This window comes from Bombus affinis, chromosome 13, assembly GCF_024516045.1.
Source record: "Bombus affinis isolate iyBomAffi1 chromosome 13, iyBomAffi1.2, whole genome shotgun sequence".
Taxonomy (NCBI): Eukaryota; Metazoa; Arthropoda; class Insecta; order Hymenoptera; family Apidae; genus Bombus; species Bombus affinis.
Genome location: NC_066356.1, coordinates 2,024,371 through 2,052,045, shown reverse-complemented (window position 1 = coordinate 2,052,045; position 27,675 = coordinate 2,024,371). Strand labels below are relative to the sequence as shown.

The 27,675-nt window shown below is 35.3% G+C and overlaps 1 protein-coding gene across 1 annotated transcript in view; it reads right to left on the bottom strand.

The window, feature by feature from the left end:
* Positions 1–21,437: 21,437 nt before the first annotated feature.
* Positions 21,438–27,675, bottom strand: part of LOC126923449 (zwei Ig domain protein zig-8-like) — a 418,101-nt gene continuing 411,863 nt past the window's right edge. The window contains exon 6 of the mRNA XM_050736913.1: positions 21,438–27,654. Coding sequence (XP_050592870.1) covers positions 27,551–27,654 — 104 coding nt within the window. The 3' untranslated portion in view covers positions 21,438–27,550. The remainder of the gene's footprint in view (positions 27,655–27,675) is intronic.

Genomic DNA, 27,675 nt, shown 5'->3' with positions numbered 1-27,675 from the left:
GCAGGATGCTCTCCTTGACAGTGGATGCACTTCGCGGGGGTTTCTGGGGATTTGGTGGGGGGTTATGCGAAATATTTTTTCGCATAACGAATAATATAATAGTTTTTGGGAGATAATTGCGCGTACCACTTGAAATAGTGTCACTTCGTACATACGTACATAACGTCTAAATATGATAAAAAAATTATAATACGTACAGACAAATTGTGGTATCCTCTCGTTAAGTTTCGGAGCTGATTTCGAACGACGTTGGTCTCCTCCACGCAAGCTGGTCATCTCTGCAGCCTGTGCCAGGCACATTGTCGACATGTCGTTACTTGGGTTCTGGTCAGCACGTGGATTTTATGCGATTTTACTCGCACAATTACCGCACACCGCCCCAGAAATCTGTGGTTTTCGTGGTCGATCGTTAGGACTGGCGGCCACCCGCTCGCGTAATTAATTCTGTTCATTGCAATTTATGTTCTTCTTTCACTGTTTTCATCCAGTTCCATTTATTGTTAAGTGCTGTTGTTTATTGCCGAACGGTCCATGCAATTTTTCAGGGAAAATATCAGCTTAAAAATTGGACATTTTTTTCAAAATATTCTGTCGTTTAACGAGGGAGAAGCACGTAGAAGGAGTTTCAAAAAATAATTGTGTGATGGGAAGATAAAAAGAAGACAATTGACGGCGATTGCGTGTCCATTCGTAATATTTGTTCATAAGATTTGCTTTATTTATAATATTCGCTCGATGAAAATTCCCTGAAGCATTAAGAATTAATTTAATTAAATTAGCATACGATATCCATCAGCTGTTCTCGGAATAGTTGGTTTTGCTGTTTGACGTAATTACTAGCGATTAACAGTTTAATAAAAGATGTACGTTCCTTATGTGTATGTAAATATTAATTATCGTAAATGTTCTACTAAATGTAATAGATGTTTTAACATAAATAATAAAGAACAACTAACTCTATAACATTAATATATATAAATTTTTCATAATGTTTGAATATTAACGTCATTGTACATAATAACATAAAATATTCTGGTCGCCTGGAATTTTTCTGCGAAGCTCGATATTTTATACGCCTCGGTTTTTAAGAAAAGTTCCGTTTTCTAATCTTCTATCTCCATGTATCAAATTTATGATGGAAAAAGTAGTATTTGTGTTCCACGCGTCCTTTCGTGCTTAATTATACGTCAACGTGTCTTTATCCAAGGCGATAATTATTCTTCATTTGCATTTTGTAGAGACAAACAATTCGAAACGAAGATCCTGGACAAGACCTCTTCCGTCGAATCAGCCAACAACACGGATAGCTTCTCATACTTTTCAGCCGGGAAATCGTAATGAGAAAAAATTCCCGGTCTCGTTAAGTTCAAGATGGAACGATGGTGCTGTTAATTCTTTTAAAAGCTAGATAGCTGGGGCACATCAGAATAATTTGCTTGAGTTCAATGACCGAGATATATTTTTGTAGAATTATTAGGTCATCCCATAAGTTCGTGCCGACTTTTGTGTATACATTTCATGTGTCGATTTATAAACATACGGCGATAAGGGACCAATGCACTTGAAAAATGGGAAGAAGTTGTACAACGAGAGGGGGATTACATTTTTTCATGAAACTGAAAGGTATGTAAACAATCTTAACATATATAACCGCTCAAAAAACGGACCGAACGTATGGGATGACCCAATATTTGGTTTACTTTTGGAGTATCATATGTTAGAGAATAATTCCTAGAGAATATTTCCTACTAAATTAAGGAAATGTTTTTCCCAGACAGATAAAATATACAAAAAGGGTGAAAATAATTTCTAAATTAGAAAACTATAAATTTTAATATTAAAGAAATAGAATTAGTATATGAATAGGGAGACAGAACGAGAGACGCACGAGAAGATTAGCAGAGAATCGTAAGAGACAGAATATTAAGAAATATTTATGAAAAATTACAATTAACATTTATGAAGAAATGAAAGAAATACGTGCTAATTTAAGCAGGAGTAAACGTCAATAATTATGAAAATAAACCGAATTATAGAGAGTATCATTGTGGTTTAAAGGATAAAAGAATATCGTAAGTTATTACCTTACACAAATTTGAAAATCGCGGATTATGTATCGCGTTAGTTATAAAATATTGTATAATGATATTTTATATCCTATTGTTTGTAAAGCGGATTAAATTAGTATAAATATAATATGTTATTCATCGCATATGTTTCATCGAGATTGATGGTAGTAGAGGATTATTAATTTCATGAATGAAATATTGGAAAATTGAAACAGTCTAATAAGAGCGTGTAGATATATGTATCAGAAGAATGTATGATTCAGTAAACCGAATCATCTTCATGGCCAGGATACTGAAAAATAAAGTATTAACACTGTTACTACTTGTTAACAAATACCCGTTAATGATATCTAAAATTATTATAATTTTTTCCATAGAATATCAGTAAAATTATTCTTATACAGGTTGTGAATGTACGCCATCAATAGTTTCGAATTAAATTGATAATCGTGATGAGTGATTGTATTCAGCTTTGTTTCAAATATCAATGCAATTATAATTTGCATGCCTCATTGCAATGCGAATGAAATTTTAACATGTATCGCGCACATATACCTTTATCGGAGAAATATAAAATAGTATATATGTATAAATATATATACATATCGAGTGGTTATTTACATTTTCGTAGAATGATATGAAACAAGCTGGTTCTTTATTTTTTAAGTACCAGACAGAAGAACGTAGAACTAGCGTTATTAGGTAGAAGAAATCAGACTCGAAGGAAACGAAGAAGCGCAATAAAAGGCGATCCACGTCTGAGCAAAGTACGGGAAAACTCTTGGTTCCCGACATCGCGTTTCCTTTTCCCGAGTTCTGTTAATGAGTTTAAAGCGATCGAACGGAATTAAATCTAATTAAGCAGAAAGGAGAAAATATGAATGGCACTTTGATGTTCACTGAGTTATCTAACACGTACTCGCTGATGAGCAATGAACTACATGGTAATTAATAGATAAATTATATCGTAATGCGAAAAATTTCTAATTATTAGAAATTGAAATGTATAAATTCTCTTTTCTTTGGGATAATACGCGGTGCTGTTGCAACATTAACTTTAGAGAAAGGAAACTTCTACAAGTCTAGGATTTTCATGCATCATCATTGCGTGATAATTCTTGACCATTGGTTGACTTAATGTTTGGCTACTATAGTGTAATTATTTTTGTCATAAACTGACATTTAATATAAATTTGGTACAAGGAGCACACATAAATTTGGTTCTAGCTTGTATAAAATATAGAAGTCATAATAATTATTGTAATAAGTTGCTTTAAGTAAAGTGAATGCGTAAATTTACACTGAAGATTTAGAAATATTATTGAATTATATTTATTTGTTTACCACAAGTACGATGACTCAAACGCGTTGACGAATGCTTTTCTCGTTTTATGCGGGAAAGATAATAGAAAATGCGAGGCATGATGTAGAACTCATGCTAGAGAGATGACATCACTTGCAATTTGTATCGATGATATCATGTTGCATTATTGTTTCTACATTTGTATAATTATTTCGACGACTTTTTAAAGTGATGTAAGATATCTAGCATTAAGAATTTTTTTTATGAAGTCCAAATAATTTAATTAAAGCTAATAATAGAATAAATAGCTATAATAGAATAAATAGCATTATAGAATAATAAATAGAATAAATATCATTTAATAGAAAAATTTAATTTACAAAAGAAACTTAAAAACATTATTGCACTTAAAGAGCATAATTTAAAAGATGTTAAATATTGAAAATTTCTTTTAAGTCAGACACTAGGATTAAGAAAGATATATATCTTCTTCGTATTACTTCAAATATCATAGGTGCAGTTCGTCATAAAATGACTATATTTTATTTTTAGGTTTGATGTAGGCGTTTATGGAAATGTGTTAATTCGTGAATCACGCGTATTCGTCTATATTTCATTCAAGCTCGAGAAATTTATAGCTTACTGCACGATGTATTCTCCTTAAATTATTATCAATATCGAAAATTCTAGGGAAATAATTGCAAAAGTACTATTTTTAATCCAAGATTATTTGAATTGAAGCAATATCATTTTCCGATGTCAGAAAAGTTGTCATGTCGATCGGCCCTCTCCGATTTCGATGATTTTTAAATATATTGTAAAGCTCCACATTTTGAGTAATTTTTTCCTGTATGTATAACCGTCGGTCGGTTTTAGTTTCTGAGATATTCGCGTAATACTGCCGGTACCACACAACGTATTTCTGCCTATAATTGTGCGTCTGTAGCAACGTATGCGTCAGTATTGGTTGCCGCTTATTCTCTGTTTATAAACGAAAGCGGGGCGAGCTTAAAAGTCTCGAGCGCAACTGCGTATGCCGCACGAGATGTTTGTTATAATTTACCTAAAAATTAACTGACAATGTATTGACTTTGGTTACGCTTATGTGAAATAATAACAAATTAATTATAAAAATAATAGGTGAATGAATAATTGATACTATTTTACGAAATAGAACGATCGCAGTGACTGGATTGAAAATTCTAACCCAAACACAATCCAAATCACATTGATGATTTTCACTTTTAATTGAGATATAAACTCATATTATAACAGACATTTCTTGCAGCCTCGCATATGCACGTTGTGTACGGAGCCTTTAAGCTCACCCGACTCTCATTTATAAACAGACACAGAATTCAATTTTCTAGTAAAGCAAGCTTTTCACGAATATCTCAGAAATTGAGCGAGGGTGATGGTTATATGTATAGAAAAAAGTTATTTAAAGAGTTATTTCCTTTAACATATTCAAAAACCATCGAAATCGGAGAGGACGCAACGGTCCCACAAGTTCAGCGTAAGTTCTTCTATGAATAATAAAATTTTTATTTCGGTAGTACGGTAATATAACATGTTGTAATATATGTTATATTATATATATAACATATGGTAATATTTATTATATATTCTTATATATTATATATATAATATATAATATAATATTATATATATATATATTATATATTTAATAATAATAATTAGTATCAATTAATTAACATAATTTATGTTTTCGTATATGATATACAAAATGGAATATCGTTAAATGTAATATACATAAATGTTACCGAAAATATTTGATAGATTATGTCAGTCTCTATAGAATCATGAATCAGCGAAAAATCATGCTTTTACTTGAATAAACTACCGCAAAAATTGCGATAAAGAAATGATACCAAAATATAGAATACACGAATGGATCAGGAATAATATTTTTCGCTTCTTATTTCTGTTATTTGCTTTTCATCTCGTATATGTCAAGAGACACAAAAAGGGAGTTTCTGTCCACCTATCTCGTCTAAAAATTTTCTGTTCGACGGAGTACGCATGAGCTTTTATCGTTTATACTTATTTCTTTACTGCTTGACCTAGATAACAGATTCAGCTGTAGACTTTACAACGGTACCATAAAACGATTATTGTTATATTATCCTGCATGCGAGTCAATGGCAATTCTACTCGTTTATTTAATGTATATTTCAAAATGTGCAATAGCATTAATGTAGACAGTTTCCAAATTATAATAGTAAGGCGCGAAATATAGTTCTAGCTTACGTATGAATTAAAGAAAAGAAAGTTGCAAAATGAGATGTATGTATACATACCCATACGAATTAAATTTTATCACTGAAAAGTCATTTCAACCGTTGGAAAAACGTTCGTTATATTGGAATATAGGAGACAAATGTGTAAGACTATTTCTTTCGAAATTTGATTTTTATCCTTATCCTTATGCCATTTATACGTATGTTTTATTTTATATACTTTTCACAATAATAATTTTATACATTTCCACTAATAACTTGCACCCTGTATTCTTTTATATCTAATCTAATTTCCTGGAAAATGTACTTTTCCAATAACGATACGCGTACACCAACTTAAACCGACCATCATTTTATAAACTTTCATAGACACGCGCTTTATTTCTTTTTTCTTCCATCAACTTAACCGATCGATTTTGATCTATCGATTGCATAATTACGAGGCGAGAATGGTCGAGATTTTAATTTGAAAGCGGTTCGAATCTCTCTTCACCAGGCTCCAGTCGGCTCATCAGCAACTGTTGCGGAATACAGATATTAGAGGATCATTTATCTTACTTACGCGATGCTGGCCGATGAGCCTGACCTATTACAGTCGCCAGGGAGTAAAATTCCTCCGTTCTGATCCAGTTTCTTCTGGCGGTGGAGTGTTGCCACCTTCGGGAATCAATATTCATTAGGGCGCGACTATCTTCCTCTGTTTCCACCGGTTGTTCTCATTCTCTGTACTGGTCGATTAATAGTTGGAAGCTTTGATTGACCGATCGCCTCGCAAACGGCCTGTAGCTAATCGCAATGGGATTTATGTGCGCCGACCGCGTTAAGTAATCGCTTTACAACAGAGAAATATCTGTAAAGGCGTGATATATCGTCTGCGAAACCATCAGGTGAAGATGCTCATGGAGACTGTTTCCCTGAGATTTGACTTTTTTCTTGCAACATGTTCGCCGAGCAGGAATTCGTCGATTTTGTTTTTTCGTCTTCAAGCGAGAAGTAAGGTGAAAGAGAAGGAATTGTTACGTTTTATGGAAATGAAGTTTGTACGATGCAATATTGGAAAGGGGAAAGAATAAAACGATAATACATGAAAAAGAAAGTAATAAGGTTTGCAAGATTTTATAACTTTTTTCCTTCATAGAGAAAATTTAAATTATCAGCATATGAACGTAAACGAGGAGATTATATACGAATCTGTGCAAGCACGACTTTCGTGAAATTCATCGTAAATTGCGGGCAATTTCCTACCCTGTGATCACCTTTTATCGCTGCTAGAAAAAAATGGTGGAGAAAAGAGATGGATCATAGATATGCAGCTAAGAGGTGTAGTTACTAGGTGGAGAAGAACGAGAAGGAACAGAGGGGTGTGATAATGGGGGGAGCACCTATAGAGTAGAAAATTGTCTGCAACTTACAACATTCCCCCATGCTGTCGTAAAGTCAACCGTATCTGAAATTTCATTTAGCAGAAATAAGGGTAGCGCGTTCTTCCTTTGACGAGTTTTGCTACAGTCAATAAAGGAATCTTTGTGCGCAGAAAGTCACGCGGGTGATTTATATTCCAAACTTTAATATTCGACTATCGTTATATCGATTCAAATTTGTTGAGCTTTACTGATGGAAGAACGAGTGGATGAATTTGTAATAGGAAAAATATATTGAAATAAGTCTAGGTATAAGTATAAGTATAATGTATGCTGATCCAGATCTTCACTCTTACAGTGTTACAATACACTAGAAGAAGGGCTGTGATAGGGACCAAGTTAGTATATTTACAACAAAGGACATTACCAAAAAGTTAACATTCTAGCTCTCGCTGAAGGCTACAAGAAACAGCAATAGAAATCTACTTATAGCTCTTTTGTTTCTAGACCTTGTAATCCAAAACAAAATTTATATTCAAGGACACAATAATATGGACCTCTACTTATTTCGAATATTTTTGTTTCACTAAATTCTATTCTCTTCGTAACAGCGGTCTCCAGCTTACGGATATACAAAAGAAAAAGTGTTGAGTTTTTCTTGAAGTAATTATTTCAACAAAATTCTATAATGAATTATTCATAATGGCCTTCGTGGATTAAAGGGGTTTCTATTCGAACTTTAAATAAAATCTAATGGACGCTCTACGCCGACGGTGTGCGTTTAACGCATGTATAGTTGTTAATGCAATTTCTTTGAATAATATATCACTGGTACAAGAAAACAACTACCGTTAATTTGTAATGAGTAAAGGGAAATCGTCAAGAGATATGGGAGAAATATAGGCAAAAGTACTGCTTCATGAATTACTGTTTGTAATGCTAAAACAGCTGATCTATACGCACATGTTTTCTTTTGCTGGGAAAAACGTGCGTATGCACGGCGAGAGAGAGAGAGAGAGAGAGAGAGAGAGAGAGAGAGAGAGAGGAAATGTGTGTTCGTACCGGATCGTACAGAGTTGATTGAAAGTAGGCGCTTAGTAGTGATTTGAAAACAAGCGACAAAATACTGTAGTGTTCCATGAGCACCTAAAGCTTCTGATCTGATGTTTTTACATAAGAAGAGTTGTTTCAGCTTCACCGATCGAGCAACGGTATCAAATTATTACAAAGCTACGCAATTACGTACAGAAACTATCGCACAGAAACCTATGAACTCATAGTGAAATTACACACTTGATGTAAGCTTGCAAATTGAATCGAACAATACGATCTTATTTCGCAAATGAACAAAGCGTTTAATCACCGCTGATCTTGCGATGTTCTATAAAGAGAACAGGATAATATTGGAAGGTGACGTACAAAATTTCTGAGGTCTCGTCGAAAATTTCGGACCGATTTTGCGATTTTGTACCAGGAGAACATGATAACATTGGAAGTAGCATGATTCTTTTGTTCGACTAATTTTCAGATTTTGTATTACGAGAACATGGTAACGTAGGAGGTGGCGCAGTTTGCTGATTTTGGGAAATGTCATGTTTCGGGAATATTTGGAAGATATTTCGCGGTCTTTTTTTATAAGATTCTTTCTTAAATTTCGCACAGTTATCCTTCGTACACTTATTTCGGCCATTGGTCATTCTTAGTTGGTTTGATTATTCTCAGTGCGCATCCTTTGGCTGCTTTTTTAAACATCGTATCGACGATCTTTTTTTACTTATCTCTGCTGTTAACTCATTCATATAACTAGCAAGTAGAGTAAAAGAGTGGCGAAAGCCATCTCCAGTCATCAGAAACAATAGATTTTATTAAAGTTTCTGAAACTGCGATACAAAAATGATACGAAACAGCAGAGGCAATAGGTTTATAATAATTGGATCATTCACTAACAATTCGTTAGTAAAAAAAAAATTAGTACCAGAGAGAAAGAATAGAGCATCGATACATAAGCTCTTTTAATGATCACTGTTACAATATTTTGCGGGTATATTTCTATTGAAAGGGTTAAGCACAATGGAACATCGGGTGCGTGCAGACAGCCGTACTTCCGGTGCCAACTTTCATCGGCTGAACATATTTTTCTCGCTTCGAATTCGTTTTTCAAGCCTAACTTTGAAATGCAGCGATGGCGGCGCGTCGTTCGAATCAATTTCCTCCTGACTCACGTGCAGGAAATCGAATATACCGGAAACGGGCTTTGGCGATCGGTTGGGAGCACGATCGCCTACCAGGGAGAGCTGCTCGATCTCTTTGTCAGATAATCTTCCTCCTTTCTATTATTGTTTTTTTTTTGCTCCTTTACTTTTTTTTTTGTTAAACCCCTTCTGACTAGGGAAGAGTGCGAATGCTAGGCGTTGATCTTATCGGATGATCTCTCGAATCGTAACTCTATTCCCTGGTGTTACATCGTGCTAAATCGAAAGGCAGAGTGGCAATTTGTTCTTGATGGAGAGAGAATTCGCTGGTTGATAATCATCGTCATATAAAATCGTTTGAAATTAAAGGGCTTTTGTATGGTAATCCGAGAGTGATTCGGCGTTTTAACGCTAGGACCCCGGTGATTTTATTCTGTCTAAAAACACTATAGCGGACATTTTGAACGTACATGATCTTCTTGATTTTATGTCTATTGTTAAAATACTATTTCGATATACATTAATATTAGATCATTCTTTTATATTGGTTTTGTAATCAATTAAATTCTTTTTTGTCATAGTGTTGGACCTATTGTAGACATACGAAAGATAAATGTATATTACAAAAATGATATAAACTCGAACTGTAACTTCAGTTGAATTGTTGATAACCTGTGGTGATAATTAACGCGATTGTAAACAATCAATCAGAGAACTATATTTTGGTTTCCACTGAAAATTCGAAAAATAAAATAATTTAATACACTACGTAAAGAAACCGGGTTATTTTATTTTGAACGGATTTGAAAATGAAATTCGAATTTTAGTATTTTGACAACTATTCGCGAGAAGTAATTTGCAGCGCGACACTTTGACACGAGTAGACAAGCTCTTTTAATTAATTTATTCCCTCTTTTCGTCTCTCAAAGAGAATGTTTAAATACGGGTAGAATGCACTCTACATGCGAACATCCTCGAAATTGTTTTAATATCTTCTCGTTTATTTATTCCCCTTTGGCCTCTCACAAGCCGATACTTTGCTACAAAGTTTAACTTACAACTTTCTAATTGTAAAACTATGAAGGAAGTACACTGGAAAAAGGATAGAAGAACTGAAGTTTTAATTCATCAACAGTAACCTCATGCTGTAACACGCGGTTGCGCTTTTCACTTGTCGAAAAATAAATCGCTTTTTTATCTTAAGGGGGTATTCTAGTCTACAAATTTGAAAAAATCGAAAATTTTTTTTTCATATTTCCAAAGTTTAGACATTCAAGAATATGCTCTTAAAAGGATTTTTCAAAATTTCAATTATTTTATGAGTTACAGCCATTTTTGTGACACGGCATCTGCTCCGGTCCGACCGGGACAAATGAACAATAGACGGTAGACGCTGCCCGAGCACCTACATATGAATATCCTCATAAAATCTTTATTGTATTTTATCCCTTTTTAATGTATTTTTAATTCGATAATTCAATTGGAATGATGTTTGGATTCTGAAACCCAAAATAATAACGAATCGTTAAATTCATTAATATGGACTTTTGCTCCGAAGCATATCCACGCAGTAACGCAGACAATTCAAATTTCCACTTTCCTCGCAGTATGTATTTTTAATGAAGGTTTATACCCATATTAAAAAGGTTATACCCATATTAAAAATCTTAAATGTCATGGGAATCACGATTGGCTCAGAAGCTCATGCGTTCGCAGTCAGGCAAAACGAAGTTCGCATCGAGCGCTCTGAACTCCGAGTTTCAGAGGCATTAAAGGAAGCCAGGACTGCTCGTCTCTATAAAAGAACTTCGGAGAATGAACAATTTGAAGTAGAGGAAGGTTTCTTGTATAGAGCAGGAATCGCCGATTAAAAATATGTAAATATGTTGTACCATTCTATGAGTAAAATTGCCGGAAACTTGTCTCAAAACTTTAAACGCGTTTTTCTCGAAACTACTTTTTTCGAGTTGGCGTGCACGATATCTTAAGTTCTAGTAAACCGATTTATTTGAAATTTGGTATGAATGTCCTTTATACATTCCTCTATCGCCTCAGCCACGCTTGGATTAAAATTTTTAATTTTACTATGTTTAAAAAATTCGGAATTGCCAAAAAAACATGTCAAAAAGGAAACTTTTTTTTTCAAACAGCCGCCATTTTGTGAAAAAATACTTTTTTTACTTTCCCAAGGTTCATGATATAGCCTCCCATCTATACTAATTAAAAATCCGTTCGGCTGTTTTGTTTCACATGACCAGAAGGGTTGAAATCATGCACGCCAGGATACCCTTTTTTCGGACCCCTCACTTTGCCAGCTCATAACTTGGTGAATTTTGAGTTTTTTTCGGTTAATTTTTTATGTAATCTTAAAATATCAATAAACAAATGATAAAAAAATGAATAATAAAAATATTTTTTTGTTTCGTTTGTACAGAGTTTCAAAAACCGTCCGAAATTCATGCCTCTAGACTAGGATACCCCCTTAAGCCTATAGCACATTTTTTTTAAGTTCGTATACATTATTCCTTCTGAAGGAGAATATTTTAATCGGCTAAATTAAAAGTTCATTTTCTTCAATTTTCTAAGCTTCTAAATTTCTACGCAAAATTCTTTTTAATTTCTGTAAATTTCTACCCTACGGATTATTGCGAAATTGAATTTTCTCGCTGACTATTGTTAACTTCATTGCAGAATATCTACATATTATGACTGACATTTCTAAAATTTGAATTTTCTCTGCTTCAGTCCAAGTTACAGTAGAAAGACTGAAATTGGTCGATATTAAGTAAGTAACAATATGTATCAATATCGTTTTAATATTTGTTCCTCTTTTAAAGGGAACTGTTTATTCCAAGCATGTAAGGTTGTTCAGAGGGTTAAGCTGCTTTCTGATCTTGCTTTATATTAAAGGTTTTCTTTACGAGCTACTTACCGTCCTTTGCAAAAAATAACTTCTCCCCTGTATATTAAATTTTCATGTATTAAATAATAAAGCTGGGTTTCACAAAATGTAGAACCGCTTTAATAAGTATGGAACAATGTTCAGAATTTCCCTAGTTACACCTCGAAATTTTCTTTCAAACCACATGTCACTAATCCGAGTCTCCAAAAATCCGCGATCCTCAAAGAACGAAACAGATTTTGCAAGGTGATGGCTGCAGATTAAACGAACTTCATCCTCGTTTCATGTTCCATTTGCGTAAACGTTCCGCTTCCGTTGTTCATCCTATTTTACCGTACTGGATTCCTTCCAATTCGCCATATTCGACTATTTCGTTACTCATTCCAGGACTTAACTACGGTTTTGAATAGATTGTAGGGATTATTTTATAGAGGACGTTCAGACAAACTCTTATCGGTGAAACTGTAAGAAGACTGTCTAACCTCCGATTTCGATGAGTTTTGGATACGTCGTTGAAATTGATATCTTGAGCAACTTTTTCCGATACGTATAAGGGCTGCACTCGCTTAGTTTCCGAGATACCAAAAAATTGCCGACATCATAATAGTTACAGTGAATTCTGTCTACTGTTGCGCGTCTGTGCCAACGTATACATCGATATTGATTAAGGATGAAATAACATCTAACCAAAACCCGATCTTTATTTTCACTTTTTAGTTTATATTTAGGTTCGGGTTAAATAAAAAAATATCGGAAGGTGTAATGTTATCGGGTAGGCGTGAGGCAACCAAACTGACGCAAACATTGCCATAGACGTAGAGCTATAGGCAGAATTGAACGTGTTAGTACTGGGAATTTTTTCCACAAAAAGTTGTTCATAATATCGAGTTTTACGACATATCCAAAGATTATCGAAATCGTAGGATAGTCGGTCTTTCTATAGTTTCCCCTTCTTGTCTGCCCCTCAAAATTAAATTCGACACAAAGATCAATTCGCAGGAAAAAGTTTATAAATCTTAATTCGGTAGATTTGACGGTGGTGCGTGTTGAACCAGATAACAACGTCTCTGTTAATCAAATTCCATCATTGGACGGGGTTTCCTCGGCTGCGCAGTCAGAAACGTATGGCACGAACGGAATACTGTTAACGTAACCAGAGACTATGTTGTTTACGTATTACGACCCCCTTCGGCGTAAGCTTGTTTGCACACCAAACGTGAAACGATTGTCTTGTAGCCATTTAACACGATTGTATGAACAGCTGCATAATTTCGTGTCTGACTAAGGGAAAACTGTTCCCGCATACCATTGATCTTGCAGATCAATCTCATGTTTGTATGTTCGTTTCGCGCGGAATTTAGAGCGTGGTCGTGCGCTAATCTGTCCAGATTGATCGACAAATTTGTCGCGTGGTTGAATGCCAAAATGAGTTTGTCAATGTTTCTTCGGCTTGTTTGTCGCGCCAAGTATGGCGAGGCGATGCACATGCTCGCTTCTCAATGTTTGAAGTTCAATCGAGTCCATTAACTCCATTGACGGTCATGGTGACACGATAACGGATTTATCGAGTTGTCGTGAGATTAGATTCGTGTATTTGGCGAGTTTAGGAGGAAGAAAAATAAAAGAGGTGTATGAAAGGAAGCCAAAAGGTTGCAAGTGTTAGGAACTGTTAGCTTGTGTGATAAATTTGTTCGCACTTTTTTTACGGAAACGTGAAAGATCGTCCCTTTTGTATAAAATAATATTTTACAATATATAATATGGCTTGGCGAATGAAATTTTTTTTATAAAGAACGTCGCTACAGTGATATATAACGGTATAGGAACACAAACGGAATAACAATTTATCTTGGTTCCAGAAAATTAGAAACTAGAAACTTTCCCGAGAGAATTTTATTATTTACGTAAAATAAAGTAATCTGAGCGGGAAAGTTGTTAGTACTTATTTAGTACTTCTCAGCGAATGAAGAAGAATCTTGGGACGTTCTAGAGAATTATTTGTCAGAACTTAATTTCTTCTTAAATCGTTTCCGAATAATACTTGATCTTTTAGATGAAGATTGACTTCAACAGCGTGGGATTGATATTATTTTATAATATCTAATTTTTATAATATTATAAAAGGTTTATAATATTTAATATTTCGATTGAATTTCTTCGTTTGAGAAATTTATTCGAGAAATTTATGCGTAGTCGGCTATTAAAAGGAGAAGATAAAATAATATTTGAGGATATGGCAAAATATTTCGCAGAAAAATTCGCACATAACGTAGCTCGATATTCGCAGGAAATTCCATTTGTCATCGCAAAATTAATCCTAAGGAAACCATTAAAATTCCATCGGTGGAAGATTAAACGTGCGAAAACATTTATCACGTAGGGTGAGTGGCACGATGATATTGCCAATCTGCCAGTGTTCATCAATAAACAACGTATTAAAATTCCATCGAAAAATTCTATTGTATTCGCCAAAACTAATTGTTTTTCGTCGCCTTGGATGACTCAGGCAAAGACATTTGAAATCAGCCAGGATTTTGTGTCTGTAAAAGCGATGCCTTTAGCTCTTACTCTTTCGTCTTAATTTGAATATAAAATATTATACAGAACTAAAGTATGGTACAAGATTTTCTAAAATTTTCTGTTGCTTGTTGAAACTTCAAAGTAACGCTCTGAAATGTTTCGTTTTATTGGAAGATTTTAGCCCCCTTGATTTTCCGTAACAATTTATATTTTTCATTTAATGTTAATAAAAAAGCAACACCTTTTGACTTACATTAAAATTCTGAATTATTATAATTATTTTAATTTGTATATTAAATTTCAATTTGCAAATATCATCGTTTGCATTGATATGCACGTCCTTCTGAATTTTATAATAATTATTATGAGCAGAATTTATGTATATTTGCTGCAAAAGCGTTTACATCTGGATTAAATTTATGGCGATGTTAAATTTATGCATGCTTGTAAATATTTTTGCAGCACTTTATGCAAACGCTTTATTTTCGACATTTTGCCGCGTGCAACTTATTTACCGCCATTTATTACAACAGTTTGAATTTACATTGTGTTCGGTATAACTCTTCTTCAGAATATTCAATAATACTAATAAATGTTCAATAGAAACTGATTATCTTTCAGGAAGCAGTGGTTCATTCTTAATGCGTATAATAAATGTTTGTTTTTTATAAATCATAAAATAATTTATGTTATTTTCATAAAAAATTTTCGTTAAAAGAATATATATAATAATTTAATCCCACATATGTTGCAATTAAATCAATTGTAATTCTTTCAAAGTTTATGATAATAACTGAATGACGATAGCCGTGATAATGTGAAAATTACGAATAACGTGAATAATGTGACAGAAACACGGTCACGTTGGTAGTTAAGGGTCAAATGATCGAAATTAGCAATCTAAATAAATTCCACAAACGATCTTCCCTTGAAATTTCCTCTTATTAATCCTTTGACACTTTGATCGTGCAATTATCAATTTCCAGGTACATATCCGGCAGTTCTGAAACGAGAACGGAAGCGTTAAAGAACCGTAGAAACGACACGTGTATCGGGGGAGAAGGAAATCCTAGCTCTTTAATTAAACACCGTGGTCGAGTGTCGTTATAATCTAATTTCCAGAAGGGAGACATCAGAAGAGCCTTGCGTAACACTGAACGTCTCGGTTCGCCGATCAAAGTGGCGCGTGGATCGTTTCCAACGTATGCGAGAATCCTCCCTGCTGATTTCGAATGGTGGTTCGCACGGTTAGCTAAGCACCTTTATATGGTCGCGAGCACGTAACGAGACTAGCCTTAATATCAGGGACCAAGACCCGTTTCTAAAATTTATTCCTATTACAGCGAGTATTTACTCGCCTATATATGTGATATCGTACTTAGTCGAGTTAATTATCTAAACGATAAACATATTTGTGTTCATTAATATACATTGCTAATGAGAATATGAATTTTCGCGCAGGCTAAATAATATCGAAACTAAAAAGATTGAGTGTACGTACGTCGTAGGTCGATAGTTTCCGCGTTAAACATTACCTGCTATAAAACTTGTTTTTCGATACTTCTCTGGAATAACTCGATTCAACGGCGAACTAATTGAGTCGCAACGTTCTTTCAACTAGAAAATCCATCGAAAATCCAAAATCAGGTTTTCAGATTCACGCTCTCAAATTTTTTTGGTAGACCGGGTTACGATAAAGTTGCGGTCGACTGACCATGGCTGTCAACTAAAATTGTTCGACTATTGACGATCGTCCAATAGGAACGTAACAATGCACAGTACCGAAAGAACGCGTTCCAGCAACGTTCCACTAGTAAATCGAAGTTTGGTATACCCCGCATCCAGAGATCCTCTCACCTTTTTTTTTTATCGATACGTGCTCTCGAAATCCTAGATAACCATATCGAAACGTGTTTGCCCAACGTATTTTGTATGAATATTATGCGCCGGCCATTGACGCGAAGCTACGCGAATCGTTAGCTATCGATAGGGTAACGTTGATAAACTAAAAGGTTAGATTTGTTTTCGGGATTAATAAATGCCCTGGAACGCTACGTATACGTACAACTATCGCGTTCAGAAAACGTTTCACGAAGCGATCTGCCTCGTAAAATTCCGGAAAAATATTTTCCCGTACAGGCAGGATTTTGTGGTTATTTTGAGTTCGGCTTTGACGCTGTCAGCGGAAATCCCGGCGCGCGTATTTCTTATTGTTTGTTACCATTCGGTATACGTTTTTGGTGACGTTGCTCGTTTGTCAGAAGCATAGGTTCCGTTAGAGAGAGTCGGCTAGTAAAATTTCCGACGAATATTTAGTGGAATGTCAACGAACGTTTCTGTTTTATAAAGTACCAGTGGAGTCAGAAATCGTGATATTTCACTCGTTATTTGATATTGGATGCGATATTTTTCCTCGTACTTTCCTTTCTTATCATTTACTCTGTCATTCAATGTATCAAACACAGAAATTTAAATAGATGAATTAGAAGAAAGGGTTCGAATCTTTAATACTTTTTGCGCCAGTAACCTGAAAATACGTTTTCTTAATCGATCGCGTAAATTTCTTTTACTCTCACGTCATTTATTTTTTTCTTTTCTTACTTTCTCGACACCCTATGTTTTTAATTCGCAGTTCAATGGCAAGACGTCAATAACGAATGCAACTGCGCGTTAGATCAAATTATACATTGGTCTCGAGATTGTAAAATTGAGTTCGACCGAAGGTAAGTTAACTTCGCTTAATTGAGTCTAAACCGTCAAAAATCCCGCAGACAAAGAATCCAATAATACTCCACTTCCACTTCCTCGCAAATTCTACCATTATCCCACTGGAAACGTTTAGAAAACCTTCTTCTTCACAAAGAGTATCGAAAGTAACGGACGTTTAATTCACGATGTCGTCCGAAGAAAATGTTGGAGCGAGTTCGTAGAAATCAAGCGGATGAGAGATATTACGACGTTGAAGGAGACCTCGTCCAAAGAAGATTTCGACGGAAATTGAAAAGGGCAGGGCTCAGCCATTTGGCGCCGCTCTTTTGACCTTTTTCCCTTCGTCGTTGTTTGCGCTTCGCACGAATTCAGCAATACGCGTGGCGTATCTCGCACGCGCGTGGCTACGAATCTCGAGTCCTTTGAACGGCGCGAAGGTAAGGGCGTCGCGACGCCGCGAACACCGAGGAACTCACCAGCTTTCTATACTGAGCGAGCATCTTTTCGCGTGAATTCATCGGTGCAAGTCGAACGAGGGAAATGAAGTGGAGAATGAGAACGGTTAGGGTGTCGAGTAACTTCTGCGACTGATTATTATTCGATTATTAATCTGATTGACTGGTTCGTAGGTTTTTATACTTGAAGACGCGGCTGTAGAAAACCGGGGAGCGGTCGGTTGTGGAATCTTTGTCGAAGATCTTGATTTGTAAGCGGTTAAAAGTTAAGACGTAATTATTGGACGTTCTTTTCCTTTAATCGTCTTCCTCTTCGATGGAATTTCTCATTTTCTTCCTCTTCTTTAATAGTTTGTTAAAGTCGTATTAATCGCCACTTGTTACACGCGACTTTAGAATGGATTTGTAATTTGATAAATTTATAATTCATATAGTTGTATGATTTTATATCCTTAGAGCGTACCGTGAAAAACAATCAATATTATCTTGGCATTGGTGTGTTAAAGTTAATATTTGGGGCGTAAAAGCGTAAAGTTACAAAGCCAAGAAAGTTGTAAGTTTTGAGTAATAGACGCTTTATAACGCCCAGGTGTCGACTAGCCGCAGCTGACGAATTTTCACTGGAAACTTAGCGGAAAAACTCAAGTGTAACTTGCAGCATGCTCCAAAGTTTTCAATCCGCTGACACCTCTGATACCACTGACTCTTACTGTTAAGGTTAACAGACTAAATTTATGATAGGAACAAAATATCCGCTACTTCTGAGAAGTTAAGTTAAACACGTTAAACATCAGTTTCGTAATCGAAAAAGAATTTATATATAAATAACGCTTTTTACTTTGTTAATACTTACGTCGTTAATTTTAATCGAATAGACATTAAAATTTTGACGAAACACTGGGGTAATAAACGTCAGTTTCACGACAGTCTTTTAATATGCGAGGAAAAATCTACAAATCAACGGAACTAACAAGCAGATGCAGCCAAATTCAACAAATTACTAGCGTTCTTCGTTTTACTCTGTATTTAATGCAACTGGCACACAAAGAAACATGTACATCCAACGCTATAACACTACTTCCAATTAAAACGCGCGACCTGAAAACGCTAACGAATTTGTGTTGGCACCGTTTCACGCAGAATCCATCTCTCGAACCGGCGTTCGCTTTACGGTGCTACATATTATACGATGTATTATATGCTAATTTCGGCCAACTTTTATAGGAATATGAATAACGAATCTAAGTGTATTCAATATATATTTAAACACACTTGCATAACACTGAGAAATTTCAGACATGTAGAAATTAGAGGGAAATATAGAAAATACAGAAAATACGAAAAATATAAAGAAAAAAGGAAGCGTAGATATAGGAAACATGGAAAATAAAGAAAATTTACATCTATATTTTACTAACGAAGAGTGCAGGAACATCAACTGGCAAAATTCAAGTGACAGAACTAATCGTAAGCAAAGAAGAACAAAATCGTTGTTCGACCTTTCGGAAGAAATATTTAAATCACGATTTCCTGTTTTACTTGACAATCGGAAAAACCAGTATCTTTCTGTAGAATCGATGAGAACGAATCAGTCGGGCGACAGGGATACGCGTTCTCACGAATCGTGTCAATAAGAGGAAAGGAAAACATGAAAAGAAGCAAAAAAAAGCGAGGCACACAGGAATGGTGACGGAGCAGCAGCCGGCAATAAAATATTCTCGCTCACAATGACTAGCCTTAATTATTGCAGGCCGCGATGAATGCTAATTCAACATTTTTCGCGAGCTCGCGAAATTGCCGACGCAGAGACAAGTAGCGCTGATTAACTAACACTCGAGCCAGCCAGTATACTAAATTCGAGAGAGACTGCAAGCTGGTCTGCTGTTGTTTGCCAGTCGAATTTAATTAACAACGTTAATCAGGCCACTTTACTTTCACTTGGCCGACGAAAGGACACAATCGTGTTCGAATACGATGCTTGGACGCTGAGAATTTTTGACTGTTTTCTCATCCATGGTGATACGTTTATGCCATCTATACCATTGCTTTCTTCGCTAACGGAAAAATTATACGAGATTCGTTTGTTTGTTTCCTTGTCAAATAGAGTGGAGTTTGCACGGAGATAAGAGATGATACATTTTAAAGCCGATACGTTATGGTGCGTTTAGAGTTTAGACCGAACGGGCGAATGCTCCTTTACCCTCCATTTTAGTAAGATCGAAGCGAAGGTATAAACGAGCATGGGTTTCGTCGTTTGACAGTCGACAAAAAGAACGTTTCAGATTAAAATAGTCTTGGACTATTCGTTAATGAGCTTTACGACATTACAACTCTTCAAACGGATGACCGTAATTGAAAGTTGAAGTTGGATTACACGTTGAAACTGGACACCTACTTTCTTAAACGATTGCTTTCAAATTGATAGTTTCTTCTTTCGATTGTTAACCTTAACGTAGATAAGCAAAGCGGTAAGAATTCGAACCTACTCGTCTCGATATTTTATTAGAAAATGTATTCTTCAAATACTTATTTAAATTGCCACTTAAACTAGTATCATCTTTCCAATTTAACGAACGCGAAAAGAATCATGTAACGAAGGATGACCTGTTTCGATGAATTAATTGCAAGCGGCTTCGCGATTGCGTTGCGTTAATTTTTGCTTCTGCATCCTTGTTCGTGCAAGCGATATAATTCACGAGTAATTCGAGCTCGTCTAATTAACCTCGCTATCACCGTTATTTTTCGTTGGTTTCGAGTCGGGCTGATTTACGCGAACGATAAAATTAATCGGTCGATCGTTGTTAGTTCGCGATCGTGTGCCAACGGAAGCTTCGCGATTCGAAGTCGAGCATCCTTAAATATCCTGAAAGGTAAGAAAAGTTCAAGCGCATCGAGGTCAGACCTATCGATCTTCCTCTGGCCTACGCCTTCGCTCCAATTCCCATTACTTCCGAATCACAATCAGTTCTCTCTCTTTCTCTCTCTCTTTTTCTTTCTCTCTCTTTCTGAGATACCTTTAAAGTTGAAATGCCGCTTTGGGAAACAAACCTTTCGAATTGAAATTTACTCACTTTGTGTTGTGTTAGAAAGACTCGCATAATAGAACCTTCCATGTCTGAATTACTAGGGAGACAGAAACGTGTGAATAATGGAATTTTCGTGTAATGGAACAATCGCTTCTCTCATTTTAATACGTTGACACTTAACTTTCATATGTTTTGATACACGTAAAACGTTGAAATGCACTATACACCGTAACTTTTAATTTTTGCAAAATATCATATCGTATTCGCGCACATTTTTCTGACAATATAATCTCTGAGTCACTCGTATCGTTGAACATTTTTGTTTTTTTCATGTTTTCTATAAATCTGCTACGATCTACATCTCTATTATATGAAAAATGTTTTGAAATTATAAGAAAAGACGCGGCCAAAAAAAAACTGTCCAAAAATTCCCTCGTTCTGCCTTCCTATCGATTCGGATGCTTCAGGTTCTACCGTAATTATTATCGACAGGATGAAATCAACCGACTCGTCCGGATCATATGGATAATTTATTTACAAGAGTAAAACATTATGTACAAGAATGCGTCGAGAATCGTGTGAAAACAATACATGCTGAGAGGTCGTGGAAAGGGAACAGTTTTATTCGTTATTTCTGTCTTTTTCTTTTTCTTTTTTTTTTTAACCGGCGTTTAGTTTCACGTAAGAAATTATACAAGTTCACGTGGTATACACATACACAGGGATTTTTTCTTACGTCTTATTTCGTTCTTTCCTCTGATCGTTCTCGTAGCCCTGAACTGCCATCATTTTTCCCACCGACGAATATTCGACCACGTTTCGAAGTCGTCGTTGGAGCATTACGACCCTGAACTCCAGCAACGAGGGCCGTGCTTAATACAAAAAAGTGATTAATTACGTGTCGTTCCGTTTGGGGAAACTTCGACAGAGAAAAAAGATGTGAACTCCTTTTTCATGTTGGAAACAAATCTTTTAAAGCGTACGACAAGAGACAAAGGTATTCGTACGACCTTATTGTTAAATGAGACAGGTTAAAATAACCTCCTAAGTAAATAAGTAAATAAATAAATAAATATATAAAAGTATTCGTACAATTGGTATATAATAGAAATAAACGGGGAAATATTTTTTATATATTATTAAATGTATTGAAATATATGTAACCGTCCGTTACACATGGTAATGTTAGTAATAGTAGACACTTGCAGTAATGTACACAGACAAATGTTAATTGAATTATTTAGGACGAGACTCGCATAATAATAACACTTTATGGAGATGGAATTGCTCGTATAACGGTATTAATTGATGTCCGTGTTGTAATTAATATTTGGTTTGCTTTTTTTAGGAATAACAACTACTTGCAATTTACTGAACACACGGATAATATTAAGTTTTTAACGAAATTTTCTATTATTCTATATATTTTCTCAGTCTTTTCCCATTAAGATGTTCTTTTGAATTTACAAGCCATTTGTGGATTAACTTTGAACATATTATAGAATATGATAATTTTCCAAACATTTTACCAAAACAATGCCCATGTCTGTTAAACATTGTACATTGCCATTCTACGCTTTAGCAAAACGTGCAAAACGAACTCGTTAGGAAATTCGGCCGACAATATTCCGCGCAACTATCAAATTCAAAAAATTCGTCGAAACCAATAAACAACATCCATTGGAAAGAAACTATAAAAGCACAACGGCTCAGAATATAAACTATAAACGAACATAACGATAACGTAACGATCTCCATGTTGCTCGATCAGGGTGTCGACGCTTTGAACAACTATTAAAAAATCGATAAATCGTTAAAATCGTGACGAGGGACAGACGAATATTTGCACACAATATAAAATTCGCGACGATGATAAATTTTACTCTGTCTCGCTTCACCGAGAACTTGTTCGGAAGTGGCAGTCCAGGGATGTGAATCTCCTTTGTTTCACCCATTTCTTCTTTTCTTTTTCGCTTTCTCTCTTCATTTATATCAACGCTTACTCGGTAGTAGAAAGTATTTCGTCAAGGGATGGAGTGTAGATGGGAATGGAGGGGGATAATTCGGTGGACATCGTATTTTCTACGACGACGTCTGGCCTTTTTAGTTTCTCCTCTTGTTCGGAAATTTTAATACGTTCCTCGTCTAATTAACATTCTTCTTACAGACTCTCTCTGTTTCCTTTCATTCTACCACATTCACTCTCTGTTTCATTTGTATACTTAGTATGAGACGAAAATTAACGAAACGATTAGGTATGGATCGAAAGTTGTATTCGGATGGATGAAAATTCGAATTGTCCCAAAAGGCGACGTGCTTTTTGATTGCACTGCGTTGTACATTACGCGATATATTGCCAGTAAAAAGTAACAATCTCATGTTTCTAATTGCATGTATATGATTCTGGAATAGTTTTGTAAAAAAAGCGAAAATGGGACCAACATGGTTTTCAAACTGGTTGAAACGTTGAAATAAATGTAAATTAAAAGGGTGAGTAAATAAAATAAAGTCAAAATTAAGTACAGAATAATTAATTTAGAATATAATTTTAGCAAATGAAAAAGAATTGACGCAACGAGATACACCAAGATCCATCGCAATCGTTACGATTCTCGTTCATTGAAACACGCTATATTTCGCCAAACGCACATACAAAATTTCTTATTCGACCAGATACTCGTTCTCGATCGATTCGCAATTTATTCGAACGAAAGCACTCACGTGGAATCGAACGAGATCGAGAGCTATTTGAGAATGACGCAGCCTGAAGATATGAAAATCCTTCTGGATTCAACAGGGAAATGAACAACTCGACGATAGAAAAGAATAATTGGTACGCGGACGAGAAAGATTCGTTTGGCCTCTTTTACGGCTCTTTAAGCCTCCAGAGGTCTCGTCTCTCCGCTATTTTAATTTATCACGCGAATCCAGAGTAATTTTTCCATCGTCACGCGTCGTTTCTGTGTGTCTTCGTTCTCCTGTACAAACTCATGCGCGTGTCGTACGTGTTATGCAACATACGCAGTTTTTTCCTCTTTCTCTCTCTCTCTTTCTCTCTTTTCCATAAAATTGCACGTTACAAAACATTGTTTCGTTAATCGAGTGGAGATCGCGTCTAACGATCTATTTTATTAATATTTATCATCGTACGAGTACTATGCGATTACGCACTTGTGGCTTGCTTGTGTGTGGAACTTAGACATTTTATATATGGGTTTTATTTTTAAAATTATAAATCGCTAGTACATGATTTTTATTTGCATTCTGCTTGTTTCTGTTTTATATTAAATGTTGTGGTTCTGGTGATTAGTTGTTTGAGCTTCTGAAATAGTTTGTAAAAATATCGATGGTGAGAGACAGCGAATAGCGTTGGCTACTTAAGATACAAGCCCTCGAGCTGATCTAACGATAAGATAACACAGATGACGATCGATAAATTATTGTAAAACGTCTTTAGATTAAATATGCGTTGAGTTTGAGTGATTTTCACGATCATTTGGTTTCTAGATGCGATTGTCAAATAGTCTTTGGTAATTGACGATCGGAAGACTATTTTGACAATCGATAGGATGAATTCGTTCGTTCGTATATCGAGTAACGGAGAATTTTTATACTTCGAGATATTTTCCACGATATTTTATCAATCTTTTTATAAGCTTATGAAACGACGTAATTATTCTCACATAATAGCATTATGAAACTAAATTCGGCGTACAACGTAATTTCCAATTATACGAATAAATCCGTATTAATATTTTTAAGATCTTTCACCGAATAAAAATTCGAAAAAGAGAAAATTAGGGAAAGAAAACCGTGCTGAACGTTAAAGAATCCTGTGGACTTCAATTCAGACGTTAATACCCTCATTGTTTTCTCCTCTTTAAGAACCGTCCTTTCTTCTGCTTTTAGACCGAGATCGAGTTATTTCACCACAGAACAATCAAACAAACTCTTTGTACCACAAAGACAGTTCGCGCGGATTTGCTCGCAAGAGCACGGTCGAATGTTTCTAAAGGCTTCCGCAATAAAATTCACGATCCACATTGTTGATACGCATGTTTGCCGTAAAACAACTTCCTTTCATTCTTCGACTTCCTCGTCGCGCGGTATTCTCTACATTTCTTCCATTTATCACGAAAGATTAAAAGAATCATCATATGTTAAATATTTTTTCCAGATACGAAGAGTTCGATCTCTACAAATGTTTGAATTTGGCGAGCCAATATCAATCAGTAAACATTATCATATTATCAGTTGTCAACTAATTGGCGAAGAAGAACTTTGTTATACATAATGATTTTAACGGCATTTACAATGAAAACATCGAAACTGTACTATTAAACAACATGGGTAATCACGATATTCGGGTCTTGAAAATCTTTGAATTTTGAAAATGATAATTCTCGAAAATTGAAAGCGATGAAACTAAATAATCGTGAAGAAAGTGTATCGATTAATATTGAAGTTACTCGTCAGTTAAAATTTTATGTGAGAAACGCTATGTTTTATATGTCGATTAATTTCATAAAATACATTGTTATCTAAAATGTTGGTGAATTTGAAAGGTCGTTTTTGTCACGAGTTCTTTAAATGTTATCTTCATTTTTGTCTCGTACTCCCTCAAATTCCCCCTCTCTATTCATAAAATATTTCGACAAAGTAAAATAAGAATAACAGGATCGTCATGATTGTAGGTTGCAGTTGCTAAACTCGTCTCGCATTCCCTTCAAGTTTCCACCGGATTTCAACAAGAATTCGCATTTCTCCATCATGCATTTGGAACCGGATAATGCACGTCTCATTCAAGAAACACACAACGAAGCGTAAAACTCGATATGCTCCGGGATTCGCGAGTTTCCCTCCGAAAACGTGTGCTATCCTACAACGTTGTAATATCAGAATTTCTTTTCGTTGAAACTAGAGGCATCCGCGAGAGAGAATCCCTTGTCAATATTGGCCTGTGTTACAAAATAATGCCGGCGTCTCCTTTGTGGAAGCTGAAAGCTCCATATCTGAACAAAAGCGAATGAAACGCACGTGTTCACTGTTCACATGACATTCTTTCCCTTTTACCTTATTCCACGTTGAAATATATTAATTTATTAACTAATACGCGGTATTTGTCGTCTCACTTTTGCAGCTTTCACTAAAAATGTATAAAACATATTGTATTAAATGTTTTAATTCCATAGAAAGAGAAACAATAGCAGCAAGCATAGAATATATATAAACAATTAAATATTTAACACATAGCGCAATTTTTGAAGGATTGTTACGCATAAAAATCCAGATAATGTTCGAACGAAGTAATCAAATCTTTAAAAAATACGAAATTTTTCTCGAGAAAATTCATATCTCGAAGATTCGCACAGCTATGAAAATATCCATTAAAACTTTCTTTGCCACGAACGAACGAATTCTTTTGTTATTGAAACGATCGCTTTCGTCTTGTAACAATTACAATATACATAATCGTCCCTACTAATTCGCAAACTTACACATCGAATTTATCATGTTCGAGCACACGTTCACGCTCTTACATGTTACAATTTCTTTCTTTCTTGTTCATTGAATCGTCGCTTACAATATATACCATGTACAATGTTACTTCGATACTTTGGTTTCCTTATTTCGATGACACTAGAACGCGCTAGTAATTTGCAAGTTATTACATATATCGAACCTGGGATACTACGACGACGTTTTCGACAGTTTTCACCTATGGATGCATTGAAAGTCGCGATTTCCAACGCGAAACCGGCCGTGACAGAGTTCCTTCATCGATATATGTTTTTTCCTTCACTGAGAACTGAACATTTTTTAACGAGCAGCAATAAAAAGAAATTGCACTCGAAGAAGCTTTCTTTTCGTAAAACTTAATTCATTAATTCATCGGGTAATGGTTTCTAGACTGATAAATTTGGCAAGCATGGTTTCGAGAATTTGACGGTTGAAGTTGTTTTGAAAAGGAATTTCGAACACGACGACAAAAAATAAATATAATTAAAATTAATCGTTCATAACTGTTCTTGCGAGAGTTGTTACGGTCAATGAAGTTTAATCGATTATTTTAAGTTAAAAGAAAATATATATTAAAAATTGATTTATTAAAGAAATTTGCTCGTAACGATAATTTCTGCATCGATTTTCTTTAACTTACAATAATTCAGTACATTTATTAATTTATAACGCTTCTATTTTTATGGTTTTGAGCATCGTTTCTTATGTATGTATGCGTTAATTATCAGTTGTATATGTTGTCTATAATTTGTATTTTATAATTTATTACTTCTTAAAACAATACTAAACATTCAGTAAATATGTCAAAAATTCATTGTTATATGTGTGTATATCTAAACGTGTTAAAAGTAGGAAATACCATCGACGATTATCGAAAAACTAAGCTGAAAAGGCCGAAATAACGTAAAACTTTCTTATCAGTCAACCTTCCTCTTAAAATGTCCATCACGTGGCCGTAAGAAAGCTTCTTCATCGATGATCGTTCCGGTTGCATGCAATTTAATTCCGATCAAGGTACAAACAGGCTAAGGGTTGGCTACGTCTTATTGTGTCCAACGATCCATCGAGTTTCACTTAATGCTCCCGTTGATATTCATTCATGTTCGCGTTTAAGTCGCCACGCGCACACTGTCATACGCGCTCTCACACATCCACACACATATAAGTACGTGCAGAAAGTATACAGGCAGACAGCTCGGAGACACACGCACGGGCACGTACGAGAACGCACATTATCTCAATTGACCCAAAAGGAAAGCTAGCATCACGAGGACCGTCTTCGATGTTGGCGAGCCTGCTGCCGTGTTTCCGTGCTGCATTGCAGCTGGATGCTCTCCTGGAACAAGAGCAACGAAGG